General features: G+C 40.9%; 3 protein-coding genes and 1 non-coding gene across 9 annotated transcripts; 3 read left to right on the forward strand and 1 right to left on the reverse strand.

The window, feature by feature from the left end:
• The first annotated feature begins 654 nt into the window (after positions 1-654).
• eif4g2b (eukaryotic translation initiation factor 4, gamma 2b) lies at positions 655-15,298 on the forward strand. The gene is made up of 21 exons (XM_077517965.1): positions 655-665; positions 2,444-2,554; positions 4,129-4,194; positions 4,396-4,521; positions 4,785-4,887; positions 4,974-5,105; positions 5,197-5,263; positions 5,346-5,497; positions 5,576-5,686; positions 6,301-6,483; positions 6,577-6,718; positions 7,595-7,761; positions 7,836-7,949; positions 8,251-8,379; positions 9,296-9,400; positions 9,753-9,968; positions 10,045-10,303; positions 12,979-13,183; positions 13,266-13,474; positions 14,026-14,147; positions 14,316-15,298. The coding sequence occupies exons 1-21, from the start codon at positions 655-657 to the stop codon at positions 14,379-14,381; spliced, it is 2,796 nt and encodes a 931-aa protein (XP_077374091.1). The 3' UTR covers positions 14,382-15,298.
• On the forward strand, positions 8,009-8,157 carry LOC144016831 (small nucleolar RNA SNORD97). The gene has a single exon (XR_013283038.1). It is a non-coding gene; the product is annotated as a small nucleolar RNA SNORD97 (small nucleolar RNA).
• LOC144016626 (uncharacterized) lies at positions 15,253-21,537 on the reverse strand. Its single transcript, XM_077517966.1, has 9 exons — positions 21,361-21,537; positions 19,813-19,953; positions 19,631-19,696; positions 18,785-18,985; positions 17,704-18,703; positions 17,270-17,483; positions 15,938-16,036; positions 15,783-15,853; positions 15,253-15,505 (listed from the first exon to the last, which is right to left on the reverse strand). The coding sequence occupies exons 1-5, from the start codon at positions 21,535-21,537 to the stop codon at positions 18,500-18,502; spliced, it is 789 nt and encodes a 262-aa protein (XP_077374092.1). The 3' UTR covers positions 15,253-15,505; positions 15,783-15,853; positions 15,938-16,036; positions 17,270-17,483; positions 17,704-18,499.
• lyve1b (lymphatic vessel endothelial hyaluronic receptor 1b) lies at positions 17,218-27,401 on the forward strand. 6 transcript variants are annotated; one of them, XM_077517211.1, is made up of 8 exons: positions 17,218-19,058; positions 19,834-21,585; positions 23,075-23,163; positions 24,727-24,889; positions 25,009-25,148; positions 25,327-25,635; positions 26,349-26,427; positions 27,028-27,401. In XM_077517211.1, the coding sequence occupies exons 3-8, from the start codon at positions 23,151-23,153 to the stop codon at positions 27,233-27,235; spliced, it is 912 nt and encodes a 303-aa protein (XP_077373337.1). In that variant the 5' UTR covers positions 17,218-19,058; positions 19,834-21,585; positions 23,075-23,150; the 3' UTR covers positions 27,236-27,401. The 6 variants fall into 6 exon arrangements, with proteins under 6 accessions (XP_077373337.1, XP_077373335.1, XP_077373334.1 ...); XM_077517209.1 differs by lacking the exon at positions 23,075-23,163 and having other exon boundaries at positions 19,834-20,018; positions 21,379-21,692; XM_077517208.1 differs by lacking the exon at positions 23,075-23,163 and having other exon boundaries at positions 19,834-21,692.
• Positions 27,402-27,618: the final 217 nt, after the last annotated feature.

The raw sequence follows: 27,618 nt of genomic DNA on the forward strand, positions 1-27,618 counted from the left end.
CTCCCGGGATGGCGAACGGAGGCACGTGTGGGAGGGCGCGTAGGTGAAGCAATGAGTTGAGGCCAAGAGAGCCTTCGAGGAGATCCGAGTAAGAAAAAAAAATGACCGCTTTACTGTGCACACCCCAAGGATGGAATTACAATTTTAAATAATGTCCAAGGTTTACACTTTGTTATCACAAGAGCACATTTGGATAAGGTCACACTTGTCACATCTAAAACACTGGAATCCATGTTCGTTAATCCGTGTTTCTTATTTTAAAAATACACAGAGGTCTTGTTAAGGAGACATATTCTACTGTGCTTTTTTTTCTTTTTCTTTTTTTTTTTTTTATCATTTTTTATTAGTATTTCCATGCCATGACAAAATTGGCTTTTGTTAGGGCAAATGTAAGATAGTAACCTATCTCAACATTGTGCTACTGTATTTCTTGTCCTATTATTTTCTATGGGGTAAAAAATAGTCTGTTCAAAAGGGAATATTATATTATTCCATGATTGCTGGTATGTTTAATTTGTGGAATATTTTTAGCCTCACGGCTGAATACCCTCTGGTTTATGCCTCTTTGAAACAATTAGAATGTGCCACGAATCAATTTGCTGCTGAGTTGCATCGCCTCTTCGTTCTTCCTCGTCTTCATCCTCCTCTTCAGATATGGAAGCAAGGTGCACGGCTAATTAAAGCGATAATTACGTTGGCTAGTGTGTGTGCGTGTGTGTGTGGTTGATTGTTGCTTTAAACGAGGGTCTTGTGGGCACATTCCATAATGAGGCAAAAGGTCCAATTTGCGTTTATACATCAGGTTTCTTCTCAATAGGAGGGACTAGTCTGCACTCTAGTGGAGACTGAGTTATACTGTAAACCACTCTGCAAATCTCGTGTGACTAAAATTTAAACTCTTAACTATGGATCATAGGTTTTTTCTTCCCATTTTTTTTCATTTCACTTTTGGTCAGCCTATCCTGAGCCTTACTTTAAAAAGTCGCATTTAATAAAATACTCTTTTATTGTTTTTAAACATAATACAATTCAATTTAAATTAAATTAAACAACTGGTTAAAAGCTACGACTTTGCCTATACATTCTATCCATAAACAAATAATGTTTTTACCTACGTTTATTATTATTATTATCATTATTATTATTATTATTATTATTATTTAATCATTTTTGAAGATTAACCAACACAGTACAAGTTTCCTGCACTGCAGATGTTAAAATGGACGTCAATCAACCAAAAGAGGGCGGTCCCTTGTCTTCATGCGAAGTATTTCATTGGCTAATGTTCTTAACGGTACCGCCTCATAATGTGTTTCTAGCTTTTAATTGGTCTGAATCGGCGCAGCAACAATATACGTCACCGATACGAAACTCTTTGATTGGCGACTCGCGTGCCCCACATTAAGCGAAACGGCTAAGCAGCTAACGCAAACAAGCCCGAGCGAGCAAAAGGGAGAGATTGATGCGTGTGCTTTGTTTTGCGCTCATCTTTCTGCTCCTCCTCGCCAACCTGTTTGCCTCCAGAAAGCCCACTCAGCGCCTGTCTTTAGCACCGTTCCCTTTTTTTTCTCCCTCTGGTAGTCACAAAACATTTACAAAACTGACGGTGCCTTGGTGAAGGTAGGGCGGATTTTTTTTTCTCTCCGCGACACAAACGCCGCACCGGTTGATCCAAAATGGCGTCACGCTAGCTGACGAGTGAAAAATTTGCTATCTAGACGCGCTAGCCGTTAGCGTGTTAGCATCGGAGCCGGTTGTGAGCAGCCCACCCTTGGCTGTAACGGCATCGGAGCCTCACTGATAGTCGTCCGATTTGGTGTGATAATAAACGCAATTTATTGTTACCCGATCAGAGTAAACTCGAATGCGGTGTTCGAATTGGGGCTCCAGTAAGCGGCTAACCACGGTGCCTTGCCCCGCTCTGCTGCATTGGAACGTCAGTGATCCCCCCCCCCCGCCCCCACAACCCGATCGGCCATTTAGTCGCAAATTGTATGTTGTTATCAATTAAAATGCAACTGACAAGTATTTTGTCGACAATTGCGTTGTCAGCGCTTTTTTTTTTTTTTTAAGCAAGCGCCGTCGTCTCGCTAACTAGCCGGGTTAGTTTAGCATTAGCCGGCTAGCCCAGAGAGGTGGGTTCGTGCTTTGTTCTAACAAAGACGGCCACGAATGACTATTTCCACGTCTTGCCACTAATGCCCAACCGATGACAAAGAAATTCAATGTGTACACACTGTATCATGCGAACATTGTCGCATTTGTTTCATGAATGCTTTCACATTGTGCGTATTCATCAGTGACGAGGCCAGGCTGTAAAGGAAGCTACTGCGGTTTTAATTAAGAAATAAAACAACTTTATTCCATTTTGGATTATTGATCACGATTAGTGTGTGATTGCTCATCTATTGACTCGATTGTTGTTCCTCTTCTTCCTCCCCAGCACCGTTTCCCCCTCATCCCTTCCTATTATCCTTATTCTTTCCACTATTCTTCATTGTCAAGCCGCCAAAGTGGAGAGTGTGATTGCAGAAGGGGGTGCTTCTCGTTTCAGGTAATAATACTCTTGTGTTGTACTATATTTCTATTTTTTCCCCTCCTCCTATTCCTCCTCCGTGTAGCTTCCGGTAGCAGAGAACAAAGCAGGATATGGCAATGGCTCAAAATGGCTGTTTGTGCAGCAGCAGGGGCAAAGTGAGGAGGCGGAGGACGAAGGGGGCGATGTTCTGTTCTGATGATACCAGCCTTGTGATGATTTGCGTCCTCTGGGTGGTGGATGGCAGCACAATCTTGCTGCAGTGTGCACGCCATCGACTGTGTGTGTGTGTGAGAATGATGCGGTGTTAGATAAAGCATACACGCCTGCTACCACCACCAGATGGACTGTAGTGGGCTCTGAGCATAAACCAATCAGTGTATATCTATAACTCAAGTATATTGTCACATTAAAGTACTTAGTGCATTTGACAACAATACACTGCTTTGTTTACTTATTATTTGTGTTTGGATATTTTATTAGGTACCCAATTCAGGAAGATCCAAAACAAATCTGCCATTACAAACGTGTTAGTGTTTAATACTGGAAATGTCAACATGGACCAGAAATGAATGTCTTTGTTAAATTTTGCTGAACTTCAGCAATAAAAAAAAAAAAGAGAGATTTAGGCCAGCACCCAGTGTACATGTAAAATAACGTAGGTCTAGACTAGAATGAAGACAAAGTTTGTATTTAAAAAAAAAAAAAAAAATCTTTTTCCAACTGGAGTCAACAAAATTGTGGCTACCACTATTAGTAGGTTGTGCGTCAAAAAACTTTCTTCTAGTCATAAGCAACAGGTTTAACATGTTAATATACGGCTTTGGTGACACCCTCCTGGAATTTAAGTAGAGTTTTATTTTGCTACAGAAAAGACAGAGGTTTCTTTGTTTTTGCATTTTATTTGATTTCTGGTTTACGGCACAGATGGGCAACCTGTTACCTTAAAGACTATTTATTTATTTTTTTTTTAATAAGTTTTTGCTATGAGGGGAAAAAAAACAAAACAAAAAGGGAAATCGCTTATTGACCGTTTGTACGACATCTAGGTAAGAACTGAATATATTGAAACATAGTTACCCGTAAGTGCAGTATTTGCATTAGCAAGTCAAAATCAAGTCATTTACTTGCATTCTTGAAATGCAAAAATGGGCCAGTTTTTGAGGATGGAATCACACATTGATGTTGAAATTTAAATAATTCACGTTAAAGCACTCTTCAGGATCTGGAGGCTTTTTCGTTTTTGTGACAGGTGCTCTAGTAGCATATGTTAAGCAATATACTATCTTAATCTTTTATTTCTAAATCTGACATGCTAAGAAGTTATCAAGAAGAATATGTGCTACATTTGACTTGTAGATGCATGTTTTTCAACTGCTCCCATTATCAGCTCTTGTACTGAAGCTCATTAGATTGTGCTATATCATGCTTCTTTTTTTTTTCAAATAAATTATGAGGGGAAACAAAAATGAACTCAATGCAGTATTTACGAATTCATGTACAGTTGCCACATATGCTCCTCATCATCGTAACAGAGGCTTATTGGAATGTAAATCTTATAGCTTGTCTTTGGCTTGTTCTCCCTGGTGCAGTGCTTCTTCGGGGGGAGGAGGTGGTAGGGGTGCACCTCAGCACTATCCCAAGACTGTCGGCAACAGGTGTGTCACCGCGTCGACCGCTCTCCCGTACTTGTTGAAACTGAAACATTGCTGTAACGTCTCACCAATCATCTGCACACGATTTAATCGCCACTAGGAACCCACAATTGTTATTAACAGCCATGTAATTGAGATTTTTGAGTGAAGAAGTGATCAGTCGTGGCGTGTGAAATACGAACGTTCTCCTTTGGGCTTCCCCAGCGAGTTCCTGGGGAAAACCCCAGGGCAAAGCGTTCAGAGATGGGTTCCTTCACGAAGCACTAGACGAGATGCCAACTCCAGCAACGAAAAAGAGCGGCACGATGCCATCTTCAGGAAAGTGAGAGGGTAAGCAAACGTGCGTTTTGACGTCGTCATCTACATTCAGCCCCCCTTCATAATTTGCCAGCCTTGCAAAGAGGATTTACGGAGGATGTGTTCTGGAAAAGTGACTTTTCATTGAATGTGCCTGTGAATATTGTCATTTCATAAAACAACTGGACTTGTCTGTTGGTCTTAGATCAGGGCTGATCAGTGCCATCAAATGCTTTTCTTGAAACCCAAATACAAAGATGATATCCTTGGTGACACATTTGTTCTCATTTCTCCAGCATACTCAACAAACTCACGCCTGATAAGTTTGACAAGCTATGCCTTGAGCTCCTCAACGTGGGCGTAGACTCCAAACTCGTCCTTAAAGGTATCATCTTGCTGGTACGTATATGCACACGCAGCGCTCAATGTGTACGCAGGCGTACGCGTTAACCAGGTGACTCAACCGCTTGTTCTTTGTCGTGCAGATTGTGGACAAAGCCCTAGAAGAGCCCAAGTATAGCTCGCTCTATGCTCAGCTATGTCTGCGCTTGGCAGAGGACGCACCAAACTTTGATGGCCCTTCAACCGAGATCCAAACCTCCCAAAAGCAGAGCACAGTGCGTGTTAATTCTCCACGTCACCTTTCAGCCTTCAGTGCGTTTTTTTAAAAGTGGTTCTAACCTTCCATTAATTGTGCTGCTCCTTCAGACCTTCAGAAGACTGCTGATTTCCAAGCTTCAAGATGAATTTGAAAACCGTGCCAGAAATGTTGAAAGTAAGTCTGCTTGATGAAGGGGCTGATTTTTACATGTTTCTGCTTAATTTGTCCTGACTAACCACCTCCTGTCGTCTCTCAGTCTATGACAAACATGACAACCCTCTTACTTCTGAGGAGGAGGAGCAGAGAGCCATTGCCAAGATCAAGATGCTTGGCAACATTAAATTCATCGGGGAACTTGGCAAACTCGACCTCATCCATGAATCTATCCTTCATAAGTGCATCAAAACGGTACATATCCTCCATTCTTGGGATAGATGCCTTTCTGAAAACCTTGTGCGAACTCTCTCTCCTTTGTCTCTCCCAAAGCTTCTGGAAAAGAAGAAGAGAGTCCAACTTAAGGATATGGGCGAGGATCTGGAGTGTCTCTGTCAGATAATGAGGACTGTCGGGCCGAGACTCGACCATGAGAAAGCAAAGGTAAGCACAATCACAAAAGACCCCACTCCAGTCATAGTTTCCTTTTATGGAAAGTCATTCAAGATGGGCTATATTATAAAGGTGACAAAGTATTGTGGGTTTTTCCACACTTAGTGGTTGCCGAGCATCTTGGCCTGACATTCTTAGCTCACAGTACACAAATGATAAAGAATTACAGCAAAATTAGCCATCACATCAATTCAGGGCGCCTTTTCCCCCTCATGTAAAGGCCAAGTAGGATCTTTGTTACCATGACAACCAGTTCCCTCATTCGAGCATTCAACAAAACAAGCCTATTCAGAGTCATTGTCACTATTTTAGGACTTTTCCGATTCCTCAAGGCAAAGTCATGGGGGAGCGATTAGCAGCAAATTTCACTTATTTTAGTAGTTCATTACAAAACTTTTTCAAAGTTTTTTTTCAATATTAATGATTATTAAACAGATTAAAATGATAGGATAATCAATTCTACAAAGATATGTTTATGACAGTCCAGTAATGTATTTTTGTTTTGTTTTTTCCCGCCCTTTCTTTTTTTGTGGTGACCTGGAGGTTTTACTGCAGTGTAACAGGAATCGTTTGTGTAAACTTAAGGCGTTTTTCTGTTGCCACAGTCTTTAATGGATCAGTACTTTGGCCGTATGCGATCCTTAATGAACAACAAGGATCTGCCAGCGAGGATCCGCTTCCTGCTGCAAGACACAGTGGAGCTGCGAGAGAACAACTGGGTCCCCCGCAAGGCTTTCCTCGACAACGGACCAAAGACGATCAACCAGATCCGACAGGACGCAGTGAAGGTCAGCGGGTCTTGGATGAACGCTTCACGTTCCCGAGCAGAACACTCGTTCTCGTCTTTTTTTTTTTTTTTACTGGCATCTTTTTGTCTGCAGGATTTGGGCGTTTTCATCCCAGCAACTATGTCACAGGGCATGAGGATGGACTTCTTCCTGGAAAGCCCCTTCATGCCCAACAGAATGAAACTCGACAGGGAGACGCTTGGCGGATTGGCCGACATGTTTGGACAAATGCCAGGTATGAGTTTGCAAGTAAATGAACCTTCAATACGCCCTCTTTTATGGATTTCTCATATGCTAAAACTCTTTTTATGTGTTTGAACCCTCCTGTTTGTACACTAGAAATATTGAGGGGTCATTATGACCCCAAATTTAATTTACTTAATTTAAAATTATAAATATCCTTAAAATGGCCTGTCGGAACAGCATGAAATAACTTTTATTATACAAAGATTCTTCCTGATCAAAAATGAGTGCACCGTTTTTAACTCATTCAAACCCAAAAACATGTAAATTAGTTTTTTAATACTTTGTCCTTCCCTCCCCAAAACTTTTTTTTTTTTAATTTTTTATTTATACAAGAGCATGCAGAAGGCTTTGATGCAGCTTCTGACATGAAGAGGTGGCTTTTATTACAAGAATGGCCTGCAGGTCGGCAGCAGAGTATATCAGCCAGGGCCATGTTGCAACAAGTTCTTTGTGACAGTGTTTTCATTAGGAATGTGAATATCGATGAAACTACGCTATGTTTTAATGCTAATTGCTGCAAAATGGAAACAGATAATGTTTTTTTTTTTCCCCTGATGAAAGAAGAGATTCTATTCTTTTTTTATCTTCCATATAAAGTCCAGATTATAATCTTTTTTTTTTTTTTTTTTTTTTTTTTTTTTTTTTTTTTTTTTTTGGTAGGTACCATATTTTTATAGCAGTAGAACACAATATTCTGTGGGCCTTACAAAATCAGTCAAAATCCAGTAAAACAGCTGAGAGCGAAGGGGGTTGCTTCAGTGAAAATTTCTGGGAGTGACTGTATTAGCTGTGTTCATTTTTTCTTATGACTTGCTTAGTTGACTCAACATTCTCACGTGCTTTTTTACATGCGTCCCTCCTCCAGGCAGTGGGATTGGAACAGGACCGGGAGTCATTCAGGACAGGTACTCTCCTACCATGGGACGCCATCGCACCAACCCGCTCTTCAACGGCCACGGCGGCCACATCGCTCCTCAGCCGCAGTCGCAGTTCGACATCGGGCCCAAGTCCTCCTTCGTGAAGTCCAACCAGGTGAGCGAGCGCCTTACCTGTCCTGCCATGTCATCTTGTACCCAAACGTCTCACGGTCCCCTCTGTCCGCGCAGGTGCAGAACCAGCATTTCCTCAGTCAGAGCCAGAACCACACGGCCCAGCAGCAGGTCCAGTCCAAGGACTTGCCCCCACGCTTCAGCAAGAAAGGACAGCTCAACGCGGATGAGGTAACTCTTGGTCATTCTTCTGCGTTGCAGCCGCGAGCGTGCGCCGCCTTTTCCCCCTTGTGCTCTTTGATGATAAAAAGACGCGTTATTCTGAGGAAGCAAACTGCCGCCAGTTCTCTCCGTCCTCCAACTCTCTCCTTCCTCCTTTTCTCCTCTTCCTCACGCTGGTTGGTGGTCCTCTGACTGTGATTATGAGATCTGAGAGCATGGCCACAGTTGGTGCTCAGGCGGTGTTTTTGTTTGCTAAAATGTGAGACGAATGCTATTTTTTTGTGTATGTGTGTGCGTGTTCCACCCACAGATCAGCTTGCGGCCGGCTCAGTCATTCCTCCTCAACAAGAGCCAGGTTCCCAAACTCACACCGCAGATCCCTTCCATGATGCCTCCCAGCACCCAGCCCCCTCGCACGCAAACTCCACCACTGGGACAGGTGAGCTGGTCACGTGCAGGTGTCACTTTTCAACTGGACAGGGTGTTCCAAAATATATGTACGATGGAAGTTTATTTCATTTGTTGTGTGACCAAGTTTGGAACTGAATATGCTTAGAGTAGGCGTGTCAAAATTAGTGCGTTAATTTAAAGTTCCTTTAACGCCATTAATTTTTTTGACACCCGATTGACCGATTTACTTGGAAAGCCTTATTGGGGGAATTTCAGTCACAACACAGCAGACATGTCCACCTCAAAATTTAGCTGTAATACATTTTATAATAATGCATATATTTGTGGAGACTGGGGTCAAGTTGTATTTTACGATTTTGAAAATGTGCAAACTTTCACAAGTTACTTCATGTTAAAGAATATATAGCTTGTAATATGAAAAAAAAATGCATTGAGCTGTCAGTCTTACAAATGTGATTGTGCCATCTAGTTGCAGAAAATTACCTCAACACAAATCAATATCACATATTTTCTTACAGTGCTACAGTACATCTTTTTAACTCAGTTCTGAATTATGAAATTAGTGTATCAATGACTAAAAGGTGCAGCCATATATTTATTTAAATTTTTTCCCCCCTCTGCTTCATTCATGTATCTGAAACTGGCTTGTAACACAAATTTTGGCTTGCAACACAAAGAAAAAAAAATTACCCTCTGATGGTTCACATTACAACTAAAAAAAAAAAATTTGGGAATTTTAATGGAAACAAGTCTGGGTTGAAGGAAAATAAATTAAGACCATTTAATGGCAGTGCACAAGTAGCAATTTGTTAATTGGATGGTTTGTTTGCCATTATTTTGGGTTATTTGCACCTGAACCAAAAAAAAAAAGAAGAAGAGAGGAATGGGCAATAAGTGTGTTATTTGCACACAGTGTATTTTAATGACGCAACCTTTCACCTCAGCCCCCTCAGCTTGGCTTGAAAACCAACCCGCCTCCCATTCAAGAGAAGCCTCCCAAGACCAACAAGAAACCGCCTCCTGCCAGGGAGGAGCTGCTGAAGATGACGGTAGGTCACCACTACCAATATTAGCATCAGCAAACTAGAAATGAGCACTTTCAAGCTAGTGCTGAAAATTTCGAACATTTTTAGAATCAATTAATCGACTAATTGCATTCATTCATTTTAATTTAGCATAAAAATGTATTACAGAAGCATTTTTTTCCCCCGATTGTTTATCAATCGGTGATTGGTGCTTATTTCGTACTTCATATTTGTATCGTGTTTTTTTTTTTTTTTTTTTTTTTTTTTTTTTTTTTTTTATATATAAAGGTAAAATTAAAAACCTGCCTAATGTATGAGCTGATAGATTTTCACTGAAAGTTTCAGAGATGATGAATTTGGGATTGATTTCAAAAAGGAGGCGACCATGAGCGAGTACTTCACCAGCAAGAACCTGAGCGAGGCGGTCGGCGGCGTGCGTGAAATGAAGGCCCCCAAGCACTTCCTGCCAGAGATGCTGAGCAAGATCATCGTGTGCTCCCTGGACCGACCCGACGAGGACAAGGAGCACGCCAGCACCCTCATCCACGCGCTGCGCCTGGATGGACTCATCACAGCTGAGAACTTCATGCAGGTCTGCGTTGCATCATTTCGTCTCCCAGCTGGCAGTGGGGGCTGCGTGGTCACGTCTTCCGCTTTTTTTTTCCCAGGCTTTCCTCAACGTCCTGGACCAGTGCCCCAAGATCGAGGTGGACGTGCCCCTGGTCAAGTCGTACCTGGCCCAGTTCGCCGCGCGGGCCGTCATCGCCGAGCTCGTGAGCGTGGCCGAGCTGGCGCACCCGCTAGAGAACGGCACCCACTTCCCGCTCTTCCTGCTCTGCCTGCAGCAGACGGCCAAGCTGAAGGACCGCGAGTGGCTCACCGACATCTTCCAGCAGAGCAAAGTCAACATGCAGAAGATGCTGCCGGGTAAGGTCCAACGGCTCGTCACCTGTATGACAACCATTCACACTGCCAATTTCCAGTCGGAAGTTACCCGGCTGCTCCCCCCCAACAATTTTGAAGCTGAAAGCTGCTTCTTGGCTGTTGATTAATGCTTGATATACGTTTTTGAAATAGCAAATTTGCGCAAATCAAATGTAACAGTTTTTTAACTACGTTATTAATATTGAATTGATGATTTCTCACAATTATTAGGAAAAAAATCATTATATGATTGTAGAAGTCTACAACATTCCTACAAAATCACTGTGTCCCTTATAGAGGTGTGCAAAATTTCCGATTCTTAGATTATTCACGATTCGGCCGTGGAACAATCGAGAACGATTCACAAACGTCCAAATTCCGATTATATAAATATGCCAAGGGAAGCGAAACGAGCGAAAAGTACGCGGAACTGAAACGCAGTAGCGCGCGCGGTCTTCGGGACGCTTTTTGGGACGGACCGAGAGTACACATCCACAACTCACGCCTCGAGATTCAAAACAACAACACGCATGGCTGAGCTGACCAACCCACCTCTTCGTGAGATCAGACCTGCTGAAAAGGCAAACAACTTCAGGCGGAAGTATCAGCTAGCTGGCTGCAGTGCGTCGGTTAGCGTTCTACAGGGCGCCGCGCAGTGATACGAACGAACGAACAGAAAAGTAGTGGCTGGCGGTAATGGCGTCTGATTTTATTCAGAAAAGAGTATTGTGGTGGAAATGTATCACGCTTTTGAAAACAAAAAGTTTTTAGAAGAAAAACATTTTATTTCCGAGACCCCAGCCAGCTTGCTGGACTATTTCTTTTTTATTTTCTTCTCGTCCAACGTCGAACCAGAACGCGTGTCACCGAACGCTGTCAGGGGTAAGTCAGTGCTGATCGCACACACGGGAGGTGAGGATCAAATTGAGATTCATGTTAAAAAAGCCGAACGATCCCATTAATGTTTACACGTTCATGTTTACACAAGTTAAAAAGCAGAAAAGCACTTGAGGGTTTTTTTTTTTGTACCTCTGAGAAACTTTAATGTTTACATGTTCATCTTTACACAACTTAAAAAGCAGGAAAGCACTTTTTTTTTTTTTTAGGCATTTGTATTGAAGTAGTAGTTCACATTGTCTTTCATTTATACCTCAATGCACTTTTGAGTGGATAAAAATAATATATTTTTGCTCAGTGCTATGTTTTATTCTGTTGAAGACTGAATATACTTAAAAGCTGTTGTTACAGAATGAGGACTTGAGTATTTTATTTACTGTTTTGAACTGTTAACTTGATACTGAAATAGTAGTTTATGTAGGCCTGAGAGGACTTTTGTACTATTTTTGTAACTAATGTACGAAACATTAAAAGCACAAAAATACATTGTTTTTTTTCTGCTGCCTGGGGGGGAAATCAATAATCGTTTTATAATCGAATCGTAGCCTCTGAATCGTAATCGCAATCGAATCGTGAGGTGCCCCAAGATTCCCACCTCTAGTCCCTTAACTGATGAGATATTTTTAGAACAGGCCTATGAGCTACTCATGTCATCCGTTCAGATGCCCTGAATAAGACGCTAAAAATCCAGGATTGATGCCTGATGGTAAAAAAATTATTTTTACACACTATAATGTTTGAAGACTGTTTTGTCTATGACTGGCCAAACTTCTGCTCAAGGGTCACATAGTTTTAAAAGACACAGATGGACCAGGTTATTTTGAGAAGGTAAAAAGAAACAAATGAATGTGAGAAGTTTTAATATTCTAGTATTTTCACTTTTTTTTTTAATGTGTATATATAATTAAATTAACATAATAAAATACAAAATTGTTTATTTTACTCATGTTTCAGTACTCAGTCCTTCTTTTGAAATGAATCAGAACTTTGCATTATTTGCACCTAAACCAGAGATAAGCATATTTTTGTGCTTTAGTAAATGGGCAGATAGACCAATCATTCATAATAAAATAAAACGTGTATGTGAAATAATTAAGTCGTATTATTTATGAATGTTTCATTTGCTTTTTTTTTTTTTCTTAAAGTGGAACTTTTATGTAAAATTTAAAATCAAATTTTCAATAATTTATATTATGAGATTAATACTTTAAATAAATTAGTCCTTTTATTTTATTTTTTTAAAGAAAAATGTTCAATTAATTTGACTTTCTTTTTTAAATGTTTGGGGGAGAAAAATGATCTCACAAATGTAAAAGGAGCTTCAGACTAGAGATTTTCACACCGATCCAGCCAAGTTGCCATATTAGAACCGTAACAGAAGATATGTACCTATTTACCTTTTGGGGGTTTTTTTCTCCCCCTTTTTCACCACAAGACCCAATAAACCCAATAAAGCAGTATTTTAGCATTGTGTGCTGTTGGTCAACCATTTTGTGTTCGGTGCCAGGGAATAAAGTTTGGAGAATTGGCGTTAAGTGTGACCGGCATACTTTCGGGCAGTTTATTTATTTCATTATTTTTTTGGATTGATTGTTAATGTTGCTTCATCCTATAGAAGGAGTCTAGCAAAAACCAAAAATCCAAATCCATGATTAATGCCTGACGGTAAAAAGGCAGTGCAAGCTCTGAAGTCATCTCCTTTCAGGCATATTTAGCCCTGGAAGAAACTCATCGGCAAGCATCACTTCACTGCTAAACCCCTCATCTCATCCCCCGTGCAGAAATCGACCAGAACAAGGATCGCATGCTGGAGATCCTGGAGGGCAAGGGCCTGAGCTTCCTGTTCCCGCTGCTCAAGCTGGAGAAAGAGCTGCTGAAGCAGATCACGGCAGACCCGTCTCCACAGTCCATCTACAAGTGGATCAAGGACAACATCTCCCCCAAGCTCCACACCGACAAAGGCTTCGTCAACATCCTCATGACCAGGTAGGAGCAAAGAGCAAAAAAAATACAATAAAAGTCAAAATACGTCACCATGTTTTGTTTTGTTTTTTCCGCTCTTCCTCAGCTTCCTGCAGTACATCGCCCAGGAGCTGTGCATGTGCGAGGGCGACGAGCAGCTGTCGGCCCCCTCCAAGGAGCAGCTGGAGCAGGAGAAGACGCTGCTGCTGGCCTTCAAACCCGTCATGCAAAAGTTCCTGCACGACCACACCCAGCTGCAGGTCAGCGCCCTCTATGCCCTGCAGGTGCACTGCAACGCCAACGGCTTCCCAAAAGGTACGCCGCCCCCTTTGGGCCACTTCATTAGGTACCACCCCAGTTTAATTGTTGCCTGTGTGAAAGTCATCAGATCATCTTTTTCTATAGCACTGTTCCTCTTTATTGAGTGAGCTGGAGCCCATCACAAATCGAAATGTGAACTACTTGCAGTGAATCAATGGTTTTTAAAGTGAAAATCGGGTTCTTAGAAAATAGATGTAGTTGTCCATAGATGTAATATGTTATTAAACTATTTTGTGGTATATTTATGGCCAGTGGACCAGGATTTAACCTTATTGTATGCACTTTCTCACAACTATATGTTAATCTGAGATTTACTTTGTGGTGTTGTATTAGTAATCTGGTGTGATGATAAAGTTGGTGTGAGAAATACTGTTTGAATATGAACTGTAAAGAGATTAAAACACTAGAAAGACAATCGGGCTTATACAGGCAGTATAAAAGACACACTTTTTGGTCCGCCACCATTAGATTGTGTACCTCATGAAGTGAATACAATGGATTGTATACTGTCAATCTGCATATTTAGTTGCGTTGCGTTTTTCAAGGCATGTTGCTGCGCTACTTTGTCAACTTCTACGACATGGAGATCATTGAAGAAGAAGCCTTCCTCGCATGGAAAGAAGACATCACCCAAGAATTCCCTGGGAAAGGAAAAGCTTTGTTCCAGGTATCGTCAACTTCCGTTGTTTTATTTGCACTGCATGTAAATTGGCGTATGGCTCAATTATTCAAATAATCCCCAATTACTGGACAATTTCTAGTTGTTCAAGCACAGCAACAGACCACCTGAAAAGTTTGCACATGAACCGAATTGTGCTGCACTTCCCTCCTTCAGGTCAATCAGTGGCTCACGTGGTTGGAGACGGCCGAGGAGGAGGAGTCTGAGGACGACGGCGATTGAAGAGGCGCCCGCCACGCGCTATTATTACACTTTTGCCTTTTCCTTTGCGTTCACCTCCACCATTGAGCGATCGATTGAATAACCACTAACAAGCGACACCGCCTCGTCCAAGACCACCCACTTCCTTCCTCCTCTTCCCCCCCATTCTTCGGCTATGTGTGGAGTGACTCGACTTTTTTTTTTTTTTTTCTTCTTCTTTATATAATGCTTCTTCCCTCCTTTTGACTAACTCATCCTGGAGCAAAACAGCAAAGGTTGTGAAATCATTTGGTTTAGTCGGCCTGTGCTTGTTTTTTTTTTTTGTTTTTTTTTTTTTGTTTTTTTTTTTTTTGTTTTTTTTTTTGTCAAAGTTCCTCAACAAATCACCGGTGACTTTCTACCTCTGGCGGGCATTTTGTGCCCCCCCCCCTCTTTTTTTTTTTTTTTTGTTTTGTTGAAATTTAAACCTAACTCAATATACGCAGTGCTTGATACCGTATTAACTTTAATGGCCCCAATTAGTCACTTGAGAAACTAACGTGTCACAAGAATGATCTCCATTCTGCGGTCCATTCGTTTGGAAGTCACTAACCGAAACATCAGTGCGTTTTTGTGAGGCACGTTAACAATCTAGTTGGCCCACAACGTATTGAAGCCGATCATGAGTTATATGGAAGCTTCACATTTTAATTGCTATTTAAAACAACAAATCATGAAGTGCAACAAATGACAATGCTCATCATGAAATTTTTTTTGTTTTTTTGTTTTTTTTAACACATTTAAATGGGTGAAATAATAAGCTTCAAGTGCCCCACCCCCAAGTTCTCCCCATACTCATCCCTCTTTAAAAACTGCTGAGTCATTGTAAGTGAACATAATTGTACTCAATTCATCATGATTGTGCACCTGCTTTAATGTCAATAAAGTCAGTAAGTGAACACGGATAACATCACTTGTCTGAATGATCGTCCCTGCAAGGACTTTAGGCCTGATCCGTGGGGATCCAGAAGTATTCCACCAGCTTCCTGCTTCGTCGCTGGCCCGTCACCGACTCGGGGCGCGTTCCGTCAAAAGGTGGCAGCTCGTCAAAGTGGCCTGGCCCGGCGTCCTTTGCCGAATGTGGCGCGCTCACGCGGAACATGGTTCTGGGAAAAGGCTTGATGGTTAATTGGTTGGCCACTAGAGGGAGGCAAATAGGAGGTAGGTATGCAAAGAAAAACGGTGTAGGACTATGTAATGTTTTTGTTACAAAGTTTTGTTCTCCCTACTCCCTTTTGAACATGTAGCAGTGCTTAACTATTGATGTGCTTTCTCAAATGTTCATTTCTACTATTTTATTATATATGTTAAATCAACATGGGTGAAGGAAAAAAGAGTCAGGGTTTTTGTTGACTGTGTGAAAAGGTCTTCCTGCTGTGTTACCTGGATGAGCACCTCTCAGGATCTTCAGGGTTGGCCTCTATCATTGTGGAGATGTAAACAGGGTCACCTTCCTGCTTCAAGGAGAAAAAAAAACTTGAAAGACTGCAACCATAAACAGAACTAGACCTGTATACTTTGAAGATGACAAGTCTCACCGTGAAATTTTTTGGTGTACCATCTTCATTTTTGAGAATTTTCACACGTTGGTCACTCTCGGTCATGCACAGGAAGTAACTCTTGATGTTCGCCTGGCACTAAACAGATTATTTTATGGTGTCTGGTCAAACATTTGTCAGAATTTCAACCAATGGATTTCTTTTTGCTGGTACTAATCACTAATCTATTAAATTAATTTTTGATAATCAAATGTTTACATATTTTGTTTATTTCAGGCAACATATCCCAACATTGGTTAAAAAAAAAAAAAAGACAAAAATACATGTTAAATGTAGAAACATGCCTGAAAGTGAGTGGGAAGAACATTTAATCCCACCCTTTTTTACACATTCAAGGTAAAACATAAAAGCATTTGCCACTTCTGTCAAAAATTTCCAACTTTTTGTTCATGGCAATTATCATTGACACAAAAATACACGAGTATTGGCACAGATAAATGATTAATTGCATTATATCAGTAAATACTCGTTTTTTGTTTTTTTGTTAGTTTTTTATACAGTCCAAATCAGGATTAAGCGTCTTAGCGGAAAATGATATTTCTCTAGTCCTCCATAAGTAGCCGATTGATTATCCTTGTTGGATCAAAATATGTATTTGCTTTATTTTTTTCTTAAATGTTCCAGACCAAGGCGGCACGGTAGTCGAGTGGTTAGCACGTCCGCTTCCCAGTTCTGAGGTCTCCGGTTCGAGTCCAGGCTCGGACCTTCCTGGGTGGAGTTTGCATGTTCTCCCCGTGCCCGCGTGGGTCTTCTCCGGGTACTCCGGTCTCCTCCCACATTCCAAAGACATGCATGGCAGGTTAATTGGGCGCTCCGAATTGTCCCTAGGTGTGCGTGTGTGTGGATGGTTGTTCGTCTCTGTGTGCCCTGAGATTGGCTGGCAACCAGTCCAGGGTGTCCCCCGCCTATTGCCCAGAGCCAGCTGAGATAGGCGCCAGCAGCCCCCGCGACCCTTGTGAGGAATAAGCGGTCTAGAAAATGGATGGATGGATGGATGTTCCAGACCAAGCCATTAACGGAATCATAACGTGCATTTTCTGCACTGTCAACTAGAAATGTCCTGTATTTTAATGAAGGATGGACAAAACTTTATTTTTATCCAATTAATAAACAAAATAATCAACACAATCGATTGTATATTGGTTACTTGCAACCCCACTTATGGATTTTATCAGTGTACTTGAGGTAATGAAGCAGAAGTCAAACGGAAGAATTTCAACTTAAAAAAAAAAAAAAAGTAATAACACGTAAGTATTCGAAAGTAGGCTACCACTGTACTGCATGTGTGTGTGTGTGCCGTCGCGGTCTCACGCTTTTGTCCCGCCGCAAGTCCTTCGCGTGGTCCTGCGCTCTCAGCACGCCATCCAGTGCCCCGTGCTTCTCCTTCCAGTCGCGGCACTCGTCCGCCAAGTTCCGCCGCTCCCGCTCGGCCAGACGCCGCTCGGCCTCGGCCTCCTCGCGGCCCCGCTCGGCGCGTTCGCTCGCCTCCCGCGCTGCAGCCGACCGACGTTGCCATTCCGCCTCGCTGGGAAGGCAGAAAGGCGGATATTTTGATTATCGTAAATCGGAGCAAGATACCAACCGAATTACATACAAATCGCTAGCTAAGGTCTTCTCTACAAGTAACGATTGTTATCTGACTTTTACTGACGATATATTGCTTGTTTATTATGGTTTTGGACCCATAACATTTTAAAAGACCACAAAATCAGATGGTAGCTTCGTGCGGCTGACAAGAAACTAACTTCTTAATTTCACATTACAGAGAGTCCTCGGCGTAGTTCAAGGCGCACTCGACCTAAGGCGTTTGAACTTTACAACGGTCGCCGGTCCGCCATTTTGGCCCTGTCCGCCATTTTGGCTCCTCGTTCGCCCGTCCGCTATTTATCTCTTAGCTAGCGCTTGTGTATGTGCACCTGTGGAAGTATCTTTGGCTTTTTCGCCCTCTTTTTTTTTTTTTTTTCCACTTCATGGCCCCAAAGAAGAAAGCTACGTCTTCCATCAGTTCCAGCCAAAAGAAAAGCAATTACCATGGAAACGAAGCTAGACATAAAAAGTTGCAGAAAAGGAGACACCGACGAACATGGGCAAAGACTTGGGCCTCAAGCAGACAGTCTAACAGCATCTTATTTGTTATTTTATTTTAATGTATTTTAGATTTTTATGCAAATTATTTTGACTTAAATTGACATTTGGGTTACATCGCTGTATTCCCTGTATTGTCCTTCAAACCTTCATTACTGTTATCAGATGTTTTAGTTGATATTTGAGGGATTTGTTTTTTAAGCTGTAGACCTATTCAAATGGCAATAAATCCAGGTGCAAGCCTCATGTGGCTAACAAGACACTTGGCGGTTCCTGCTTTGGTTTCAGCTTCTCGACTTGTCACTATTCACAATGGAACTCCATTGATGATATGTGAGCAAAAAATTGTACGGATTCGCTACACGTGAAACAAAGAAAACATACAATGTTAGCTTTGTGTATCTATCAAAAGAAGCTAGGTGGTTTCATTTCAGTTTCCTCTTCTTCCCTTGTTTATCAGAATTTTACAAGCCTCTCTTTGATTTGGTGGTTCTCGTCTGTGGTCTGTCTCAGCTTGTCCCTAAGGGCGTCCCGGTTCTCCTGCAGGTCCTCGTTCTCCCGCTGTAGCGCCTGCTTGTCGGCGGTGGCTCGCTCCAGTTTCAGCTGCGTCTCAAACAGGTTCTTCTCTGTCTGAACCACAACCAGCTGAAGATCGGCACGCTGAAGACAAAAGAAATTTTGAGATTGTTTTCTTTCAGAGCAGTATTGTGTTTGTGTGTGTGTCTTTTCTTTCTTTTTAACCTCTTTCTTCAGCTCTTCCACTCGTTCTGTCAGTCTTGTGCCTTGTTCCCGGGCTTCCTCTCTGTCCCGCTCGCCGGCGATGGCGCGAGCCTCAGCGAGGGCCCTGCCCTTGTCAGCCTCCCCTCGTCGCGCCTCTGCGTCATCGGCGGCCTGCGAGCATAATGCCGCCCTCTGCTGGCTCTGGCACAAGCGCTGCTTCAGCTAGGAAACAACACGAGTCTGCGGTTTGAGGGCTGAAACTGGATACTATCCATGACCTCCTTTCTGGATGCAGGTCAAAGTATTTCCTTACTTTTAAAATGGTGCAATATAGATAAATGTCAAATATGCACACTTTGGTCTGCCTTGTTCAGTAACTTGGATAGAATGTTTTCTTCCATTGTATTAATTCACAATAATTGAGAATTCTGAACAGGGCATTTCTGATATTTCTGCAAAGCAGCGTAATGTAAAAGCTTCCTTTACACAGTGACCTGTGACTAGCATACAAACCAGACAGATTGTTATAGTAGTCGAATGATATTTCATCAGATTTTTTTAATCAAAATAATCCTCACAAATCAAATTACAATGATCCAATGCTTTTCAATGAGCGGAGCGCTTCCTTTCAGAGAGTTAATGCTGCATTCGAGGAAGGTGGGGAGCTGGATTGTTCCACTTTTGACCTCAAAGCGTCTGAGTCAAATGTAAAAGACAAAGTTGGCTCATTATGATGAATTGTTTGTTGTTAATGTCAAATCAAGATAATGTCATAATAAACAAAGATAACAAAGACTTGACAACTCCGATCACCAAGTTCAAAGGGGAATACTTCCTATTTTGAAGTCGAAAAAGGCAACTACCTACCTTCCTCTTGTCCTCAATTGCAGCTTTGGGCCGCCATTTTGACATGTGATGCAATTGTGATGTAAGCTAACTGTCAAGCGACATATTCATACCGATGTGTAACAATTGAAAACATAATTATGTAACGTGTACGTCACAATTGAGTGTATGATGTGAGATGTATAATAAGTGTCAAAACATACGTCTTTGACTTGTGCCTGCAGCTCGTGGTTGACGCTCCTCAAGTTCCTCATGACGAGCTCGTTCTCCGATCGCAAGGTGGTCCTCTCCATGCGGATCTCGTCGGACAGGAACTTGTTCTCCTTCCTCAGGTCCTCGCACTCCTGAGTGAACCCCAAATCCGCCAAATGAAAGGAGGCAGACATTTAAGGATGACAGCAGTATTAATGTTAGAAACATTTTTGAATTTTGAGAACAGCTGGCCAATAATTCAATCTGTCAAGTATCAATGTATAGTGATACTAGCTGTTGGTATCGTCGACAATTTTTAATATTGTTGTTCCGATGCTGGTATCAGCAGAGGCGCCGATACTGCATTAAAACAGTGGTATCGGTATCGGTGAGTACTCACAAGTAACATGTGATACCATTAATTCCAATGCTAATATCGGATTTTGGATGCAGCATCTTGTGTCTTGCTGGTGCACGACATTCACTGATGTGTGACATGTTCACTGCATTCCGATCTAAGATATTCTATTGGCCCTTGAATGCTCTGAACCAATAGCAGGGCAGCTTTTTCATGTTGAGGGAAAAAACAAACAAACGTAAGTATCGGTATGGTATCGGTATCGGCCGATACTGCAAAGCTGGGTATCGGTATCGGGGGTCAAAAAACAGTATCGGAACAACACAAATTTATAATATGAAGTTTTCATTCGTACTACCGTAATTATTGTTTTCTTCCAATATAATTGTTATTGTTGTATCATGATGCTGTTGATATCAGTGGCAAAATATTGTAGTGATAGCATTATGTTTTGCTCATATCATCTCCTTCCTTGATGTTAGTCAGTTCACAGCTTTATAGTAAAACTGTAAGAGCACATTTTAGTAACATGAAAGCTAGGCTAGCTGGTGACCTGTTTTTTTGTGTTTTTTTTTAATACATTTTTTTTATTGCATCAAACAGATGCTGTTTCATCTTTTTTTTTAAATTACGTTTACTGTATCTGCATGCAAACATCACGATATGAATGTTATGGTACGATAATTATCATGATATTGTGGGGAGGTTGGCGATATTAAAAAAAAAAAAAAAAAAAAACAGTATTGTGCTTTGTAACATAATGGCACAGCATATAAACAACCGACAAGCTCTAATAACACTTAATATTAAGGCATTTACTTGCTAATGCACACATGTTGAATTCCTCCACATATTGACTCTTCACATATTACGTTCCCCTTCATCTGACCATTAGCGTGGATTTTAAACTTAGAAGGGCCAAAACATGCCTTGTGAAAATTAAACTGCATTTAAAAAAAAAAAAGCCACCAGAGGGTGCTAGAACTGCACAAATGGAAATCAACCTGACTTCTTTTTTTTAAACAGATGTGCTGCTTTTAATATCGTGACATGATGCCGATATTGTGGCAGTTTTAATATCGCGATATCACGATATTTATCGTTACATCCCTACTAAATACACAATATAAGTAATTCACCCTATCGTGATACTTCTGATATCACAGTTATGTGAAAGATGGATACTAGATCTTCCCCTCACCTTCCTCTTGCGAACCAGCTCTCCCTGCAGGTGATTGACGTGCAGAAAGGATTCGTTGGAGCTCACGCCGGCACTGACGGGCCTCGCCACTCTCAGGGGCTTCCGGGCCGGCCTGGAAAGAAGTCGGGATCCCTCCTGCGCCTCCGCGGTCCCGGTCCCGAAGCGCACGCCGCTCATGCTGAGGGACTTTCCGAGGCCGTCGTCGGATGAGCCGGACGAGCGCAGGTCCGTGTGGGATTTGGCTCGGAGCCGCATTTTCTTCCCCCAAGTGAGGTTGCGCTTTTCACGCCGGCCGGGTCATCACCCGAGTTTCATCCAATATTCATCGTCAGGTAACAAGAGAACACTTAGGACACCAGAGAACTTTAACTGTCTTTGTTATAAAAGCTTTATTAACCCTAAAGGCAATGCTTTAAGTAAACAATTGCAAGTTATTTTTTAATGTTAATTATACAAGTTTAAAAGCAAAGCACAAAGTAACAATATAGTTCTAATCAACATAGTTTCTATTGGATAAATCTATTGTAGTTGTTTATACCAATCGGAAGCACATTTAATGCTGTACGTTTTACAAGTCAATTGCAATGTATCATAGTTATTGAAAACATTTTTAATGCCATTTTAAGGCAATCATTAGCTATTTTTCAAGTGCACTGTTTCTGCAATGAAACATTAAAATGTTTGACCCCATAGTAGGACCCAATCGATATGGACTTTTTTTTTTTTAGGCAGATTCCTGCAGATGTTTGTCAGAATAAATTTCCGATAACCGATTAATGAAAATATAATAATAATAATAATAATAATAGTAATAATAATAATAATAATAATTATTATTATTATTATTATTATTATTATGATATCTTTGGGTGCCTTAACACAACAATAACATAGGCAGAACATTTTATTTTTTATTTTTTAATTTTTTTATTTTTTTTTTACAATACTTTGTCTTCTAGTATTCATTTAACTTCACAACAGAGAGTAAAAAAAATAAAAAATCAGCTGTTTTTTTAAGCCATTTTTGGAGGAGAAGGGGGTTCAACATTATCTAAAAAAAAAATGTCGGCAAAAATCGGCCAATTTTAAAAGAGCCAATATCGGCTGATTAATCTGTCAGGCACTACTACTGTAATTACTTTATCGTGATGCTAACGCCAACAAAAATAGCTTTGCAATGGTCTCTTGGGTTTGCTGATGGGTGTCTGATGAGCTTCTGTGAGACCAAAACAATTTCGTTAGGCCTTCGGATGAACTTTAGAGTGAAGGTGAGAGGATCAACGGGAGTACGGGAACATTACAGCGGAAATTCCACTTTTCCCAATGTGTCGACCTAACGCTGACCAGGCACAAAAACGGCAGGGAAAAAAAAAAAATACAAGATTTGCAAATAGAAACTTGATGGAATCATATTGTCTCCTTGCCGGAAATGTGTTTAAAGAGAATTTTGTGACCATGTTTAACAGCAAAGCAAGTTAGTTAGCTAACAGTGGAGGTCTTGGTGGTTATCTGGTCAACGGGCCATGCTGCAGATTTGACCTTCATTTCCTGTTTCCGCCCCGTCATCCATCGGAGTCGCTTTGCTTCGTTTGTCTGCCGCATTGGCTTTGTGTCGTGGCTCGGTTGAACATCGCGGTGGTGGCGGAGGACTGGACCACTTCCAACATGTTGACTTGCTTGTTGACGCTGATGCTCACCTCCATCCTCTTCACAGGTACCAACATTAACGGAGGTTGTGGTGATGATTCTGTCATGGGTGCTTTAATGTGAATGCTTTTGGACACAGTCTAATGCAATACAATGGTGAGTCCTCCAGTTTTTATACGGTTGTGCTCATAAATTTACATACACTGGCAGACTTTGCTAAATATTGGTAATTTTTTTTTGAAAATATGAGTGAATGTGGACCATGTCATTTTTTTTCTTTATTGCTGTTTTGTTTAATGATGGAACTTTTTTGAAATTTCCAATCCCAAATATGTCATTCATACTACATAGGCCTATTGGTAAAATTTAGGCCAAATAGTCCAAACGCAGCATTAAAACCCTCCCATAATGTTACATCATAGTATTTTCCCATAATTCCACTGGGTAATGCCACAATTGTACATGTGCAAACCAAAACCCTGTGGCGTTGTGAGACAAAAATGCAATGTTTTAGTATTTAGCCTAATAACACATTCGAATGACTTTACCAAAACATTTGAACGACTTGATCAAGACGTTTGAATGACTTTTCAGTATGTTCAAACGATGTAGCCCAGAAAAAAGTGTTTTCTGCACTTTGGACATTCCACACTTCCGTAGGCAAAATCAATTTCTTTTTTTTTCTTCTTTTTTTCAGTTCGGGCTATTGTTAGGCCACGAGTATAGGATGGGAGTTTGTTGTAGGTTTTTTACAATTAGGTGTACAGTTTGGGTTTAGAATTAGGATATACGGTCAATTTATAGAGTTTATAGTTTGTGTTGCAAGTGTCACATGACCAAACCCAGAAAACAGGTGAGCAATGCAAGGGTGTGGACGGTTGTTGTAACGTTAGTTTCAGCAGAGGGCGGTATTGCCCAAAATGGCGGCCCCTGAGATGGATGAAAATCTGCTTTATTATTATTCCTTGAAATCAATTAGAATGCCATATTTAGACTAGTGTGGACAAAAAAACAAAAACAAAAAAAACATTCTTTAAAAAAGTAAGAATTTAATTTGTGTCAAGGTTGTTAGGGTTACTGATATTGAAATTATCACATAGATGTGTCATGACTCGGGTCATGCAGGAGTAATGTTTGGGTCTTGTCTCATGTCTGGGGTCATGCCTGGGTTAAGTTTGAGTTGAGTTCATGACCCGTTGGGTGTGAGGTCAGGTGTCTGTTTTGTACTGATGTTCATCATCAAGTTTCAACTAGTTTTAGGCTATGTGATGCTAAGAATCTTTAATGATGTTGTGTGATGTCAAGAATCGTTAATGCTTTGTGATGTAAGAACTATGTGATGTCAAGGAGCTTTAATCGTGTTGCTGGGTCAACAGCCAATCAGATAATTCCATGTCAGTACTGGGACGCACGTGTCTAGCCACAACCAATGGGATCGATTTAATGTCTATATAAGCTGTCTGAGAAATGTGTGTGGTTGCCGGATTATTGCTCTCTGTTCCTCTGTGCTTCTCCGTAGCCCAAGGGGGCTTGGCGTCTCATGATTCTCGATGCATTCTCGTTGTTTTTCGTTTAGTCAAGTTATGTGAATAAATAGTTAAAACCTTGTTCGTGTCTGCGCTTTGGGATCCAACCTTCAGCACACGACAATATGTATGTAGATTTTGTGTCAGATGAAAATCTAGTTCCATGCCGAATGTCTATGCGTTCTGTCCGCAGCCTCCCAAGGTCAGAGTACCGCCGGGGTCTTCCTGCTCATCGAAGGCGGAGCTTACACCTTCAACTTCTCCGCCGCACCTACCGCCTGCCACTCACATCACGCCACCATGGCGACCGTCGCCAACATGGAGGAGGCACTGCGACACGGGCTGGAGACGTGCAAGTACGCGGATTCGCTGGTTTTGTTCTGGTTAATTGCTGTGTCTCAACCAGGGCGTACGGTGGCCTTTTAGGGACAAAATATGTCAAAAGTTTGTAATGACGTGTGCAACGCGTACCCAGGTTTGGCTGGGTAGCGGAACAGGTGGCCGTCGTGCCGCGACTTACAGCGAGCAGCAAGTGCGGAAACGGCAAAACGGGATTGGTCAAGTGGAACGCCAGGCCAGAGCAGACTTTTGCCGTCTTTTGCTTCACTGTGACAGGTACGCGTTTACACATGCCACAAGGGAGCAAAGATAGTCGTGCGAGAAGTGAGCGAATCGAGCTCTTTCTGTGTGGTCAAGTTTGGAATCATTTCTTAACATATTGGTAAAACATTGCAGATGTCTACTGCCATGCATTTGTAGTTAACAGGACATGTTTTGTCCCCCTCAACAACAGCCACCCCACCAACGGTCACCTCGTCTACGACAACACCCAATGCATCTCCGCTCCCATCCTCAACATCCGCACTTTCCCCTTCACCAACTTCAACCACAAACGCGCCCCCAGCCCGGATGTCCCACCCAGTCCCTATCTCCATTTCCTCTCCGCCTCTTCCTCGCCATCCCTCCTCCTCCCCCTCTTCTTCAGCCCATGCTCTTCCTTCTCATGACATCACTTCATCACCCTCTTTCATCTCATCCACCACAGCTCTGTCTCATTCTTCCAATCAGCAGACCCAGAGGCCCACCAAGGCCCCCTTGAGAGGTACATCCCGGAACAATCTGAATTAATTCGTCCATGGCTGTCTTTTTATTGATAAGTGCATGCCAAGATTCAAGTCCCGTTTTTAACATTGTTACACATTATTCACAATTCTATTTGTCATTTCATTTATTTTTAGGTGTTTGTAATTTGTTTTTAATAGTCTAACATTTTGGTAATTTTTGTCTTAGGTTTTGCATTATGGTATTTATATTTTCAAACACTTTTCTTCTCTAATATCTTTTTTTTTTTTTTTTTAACTAACAACATTAGGTGTTAAGATATTTATATTCATCGTGTTATATTTTTGTATTTTTTCCTTAACATTTTGTTTTATCATTTATATATTATTTCTTGTCATTTTTAAATTTTATAAATATTGATATTCCTCATAAAATACTTTTTAACATGTATATTTTATTACATAAGATATATTTTTAAGTTTAGAACATTTTTATATCCATATTTTCCCTATTTTTTCGCCAACTTTTTTTTGTATCTAATATTGCTCTAATATTTCTAATATATTCTTAATATTTTCTTTTTCTAATGGCATTTGGTGGACTACTCACCTTTGATTACTGTAATAAAAACAAAAGTTCATTTTGTGTTCTATCGTTAGCACTAGACTTGCAAAGAAAAAGCGAAACACACTTGCGGATTTGATCCTTTAGATGCTCATTGCTCACTGAGCTGAAGTCTTGTGTGTTTTTCAGCTGTTTGGACGGCTCTCATCCTCGGCGCCGTGTTCCTCATGGCAACGGCGGCAGGAGTGATGTGTTACTACTACAAATTGTAAGTTTATTTCACATTATTAGTGTTTACGTTCATTTTTATTCTTAATATATCAATTGGGGAGAAAAAAAAATACAAATACACAATGCAAAACCATTTAAATGTTTTTTATTGTTATATTTTTGTGTTTATATCACATATTTTAAAAATAAAAGTGAATTTAATTATAATTGTTTACATTTAGGCAACTATTATAATGTTTTGTTTGTTACAAGTAAAAAAAAAAAAGTTAAAAACAAATAAAGTAACAAAAGGCAACATTTTTACATTTAGCATATCACTGTAGCCATCCATCCATTTTCTTAACCGCTTCTTCCTCACAAGGGTCGCGGGGGTGCTGGGTACACCCTGAACTGGTTGCCAGCCAATTGCAGGACTGTATAAATAAATAAATTAATTAATTAAATATGCATATTGGAGAAAAATTTAAAAGTTTAAAAATGCAGAAATAAAATGACAACTATTAAATTAAACAAGAAAATTATATAACATTATCCATCACAATATAAAATATGTGTGTGTAGGAAATATAAAACTATTATTCAGGGGAAAAAAACTAAAATATGACAAAAACTATATTATTCTTTTCTTCCTGGAAAGGAAAAGTGGGTCCTGTAGGTCGCAGGCCATGCAGGGGGACGACGTCGAGGCAGAGATGTGGAAGTCAGGAGACAGCCGGACAGATCTTCATCGAGAAGACAACGACCACGAGGAGGGGGAAGAAGAGGAAGAAAGAGAAACAAAGTACTCCAGTGACATTATGCTGTGTGTGAACCCACAAATGAGGAGAAACCACGCCTTGTCGTGAAAACATTGCAACACTAGAAAATATTGTTACATTTTATTACTTTTCTAACAGTCACTGTCAATAATAAAGACGAACATTTTTATTTGAGAATAAAGACTTTCTTCTTTTCTTCTTCTTTCTTACATGCATGACATCACATGCAGGTGTACCTAATGGTGTGACCCGTGACTGCAGTTATTTTCTGTAATCTAAATTCCTTAAAAATAAAAAATAGTAAAGCGAACTGAATAAACTTTGGCTTTAATGTGTGTGTGTTGCTTTCTTGTGAAAACATCACTGACAAGGCAGGTAACGTGTCAAAGGGGGTGTGTCATGTGTCCGGAAAAGCATGTCACACGGGATTTCTAAAAAAAATAAAATAAAAAAATAACTCAACCATTACT

The sequence above is a fragment of the Festucalex cinctus genome, chromosome 3 (genome assembly GCF_051991245.1).
Source record: "Festucalex cinctus isolate MCC-2025b chromosome 3, RoL_Fcin_1.0, whole genome shotgun sequence".
Taxonomy (NCBI): domain Eukaryota; kingdom Metazoa; phylum Chordata; class Actinopteri; order Syngnathiformes; family Syngnathidae; genus Festucalex; species Festucalex cinctus.

Bases quoted from the DNA above. Each gene is read 5' to 3' on its own strand.
- eif4g2b (XM_077517965.1), top strand. The intron at 2,555-4,128 runs GTAATAATACTC...TCCCTGGTGCAG, and splicing joins GGGGGTGCTTCTCGTTTCAG to TGCTTCTTCGGGGGGAGGAG. The intron at 6,719-7,594 runs GTATGAGTTTGC...TCCCTCCTCCAG, and splicing joins CATGTTTGGACAAATGCCAG to GCAGTGGGATTGGAACAGGA.
- lyve1b (XM_077517208.1), top strand. From the start codon at position 21,536: ATGCTGAGGGACTTTCCGAGGCCGTCGTCGGATGAGCCGGACGAGCGC. The intron at 25,149-25,326 runs GTACGCGTTTAC...CCTCAACAACAG, and splicing joins CTTTTGCTTCACTGTGACAG to CCACCCCACCAACGGTCACC. The intron at 25,636-26,348 runs GTACATCCCGGA...TGTGTTTTTCAG, and splicing joins CACCAAGGCCCCCTTGAGAG to CTGTTTGGACGGCTCTCATC.
- LOC144016626 (XM_077517966.1), bottom strand. From the start codon at position 21,537: ATGAGCGGCGTGCGCTTCGGGACCGGGACCGCGGAGGCGCAGGAGGGA. The intron at 19,954-21,360 runs GTGAGGGGAAGA...GGGTTCACTCAG, and splicing joins AGCTGGTTCGCAAGAGGAAG to GAGTGCGAGGACCTGAGGAA. The intron at 18,704-18,784 runs GTTAAAAAGAAA...TTTTGTCTTCAG, and splicing joins TGGAAGAGCTGAAGAAAGAG to CGTGCCGATCTTCAGCTGGT.